The sequence below is a fragment of the Octopus bimaculoides genome, chromosome 29 (assembly GCF_001194135.2).
Source record: "Octopus bimaculoides isolate UCB-OBI-ISO-001 chromosome 29, ASM119413v2, whole genome shotgun sequence".
NCBI lineage: Eukaryota > Metazoa > Mollusca > Cephalopoda > Octopoda > Octopodidae > Octopus > Octopus bimaculoides.
The window spans coordinates 2,497,071-2,498,786 of record NC_069009.1 but is presented as its reverse complement, the minus strand read 5'-3'; the positions used below and the strand labels follow the sequence as shown (position 1 = coordinate 2,498,786).

At 45.5% G+C, this 1,716-nt stretch overlaps 1 protein-coding gene across 1 annotated transcript in view; it reads left to right on the top strand.

The window, feature by feature from the left end:
• LOC106879677 (synapsin) overlaps positions 1-1,716 on the top strand; it is a gene marked incomplete at its 5' end in the record, with an annotated part of 34,936 nt that overhangs the window by 10,681 nt on the left and 22,539 nt on the right. The window contains one exon of the mRNA XM_014929352.2: positions 1,523-1,614. Within this exon, the coding sequence (XP_014784838.2) occupies positions 1,523-1,614 (92 nt within the window). The remainder of the gene's footprint in view (positions 1-1,522; positions 1,615-1,716) is intronic.

Genomic DNA, 1,716 nt, shown 5'->3' with positions numbered 1-1,716 from the left:
AGTACTTGGGTGTACTTGTCACTCTGTATGTGGGTGTACTTGTCACTCTACTTGGGTGTACTTGTCACTCTGTACGTGGGTGTACTTGTCACTCTGAAGTACCCAGAGTAGATAATATGTTGTGTGTGTGATCAGGGTCAGGATTGCTAGCACCCCAAATTTGGATGTGTTAGGTTTGGGGTCCTGGAGTACTCAAGGTAGGTTTGTCGTGTGTATGATCAGGATGGGACACCATTACACCCAGGAATGGGTGTGTAAGGTTTAGGGCTCTGGAGTAGATATGTTATGTGTGTTCAGTGTGTGTAAGGATTGGGACTAGAATATCCAGGGTAGGTGTGTTATATGTGTGTTCAAAGTAGGGCTCTCTAACACACCAAATATTGGTGTGTAAGGATTGAAGTTCTACCAAGGGTAGATATGTTAAGTGTGTTCAGGGCAGGGCTCCCTAGCACTCCAAATGCAGATATTTGAGACATGGGATTCTGGAGTACCCAGGGTAGGCATATTGTGTGTATGATCAGGGTGGGGCTCCATAGTACCTAGGTGTAGGTGTGTAAGGATTGAGACTCTACAATACCCAGGGTAGATATATTGTATTTTTATTCAGTGTAGGGGTCGCTAGTACTCCATGAGTGGATGTGTTAGATTTGAGAGTCTGGAGTACCCAAAGCAGGTTTGCCTTGTGTGTGTGTGTGTGTGTGTTTTAAGAGTGATGCTCCATAACACTCAGGTATGGGGCTTTGGAGTACCCAGGGTACATACACTGCATATGTGTTCAAGGTGGGGGTGTCTTGGTACCCCAAGTATGGGTGGGTAAGGGTTGAGCCTCTGGAGTACTCAGGATAGGTTTGTTGTGCATGTATGTATTCAGGGTGGGATTTCATAACACACTAGATATGGGTGTGCAAGGATTGACGCTTTGGCGTACCCAGGGTAGATATGTGTGTTCAAGGTAGAGCTCCCTTGCACACCAGGCTTGGTTGTGTAAGGTTTGGAACTCTGGACTACCCAGCGTGTGTATCAGAGTAAGGGTCTGTGGTACCCAGGGTAGGTGTGTGTGTTAGGATTGGACTCTGGGTTACTTCATGTATCAGATACAAGGTTGAGAAATATACAGAATGTGTGTGTTTGTGTGTGTGTGTGTCCATCTGCCTGTGTGTGAGAACATGTGTGTCTGTGTGTGTTTATCAGGGTGTATGTGTGTGTATATGTCTGTGTATATACTTGTGTACGTATGTGTCTGTGGATATATGTTAGTCAATGTGTATCTATATGTTTGTTTCTGTACAGGTGTGTGTATGTGTGGGGGGCTGTGCATATATATGTATGTGTGTGTTTGTGTTTGTGTCTGTGTATATGTGCATCTGTGTCTATTCGTATCTGTGTGTGTATGTGTATGTGTGTCTATATATGTGTTTGTTTCTGTGTGTGTGTGTGTGTGTGTGTGTGTGTCTGCGTGCATGTTTGAAAAAGGGGGTTACTTTTCTTTCTTCAAGTCACCAATCTTTCCATGCCCTTCCAGGCAGAGTTTCCTGAAATCAATGTTGCTGCCTACACAGACCAAGGGACCATGGTCGACATTCAAGTATTGAGGAATGGCACCAGAGTTGTCAGGTAGGTGGCGCTGCTTGTGCTTTGCTGTTCTTGTTCATGGTAGTGGCGGGGATGTTGGTGGTGGCGGTGGATGTTGGTGGTGGTGGGAATGTTGGTGGTGGT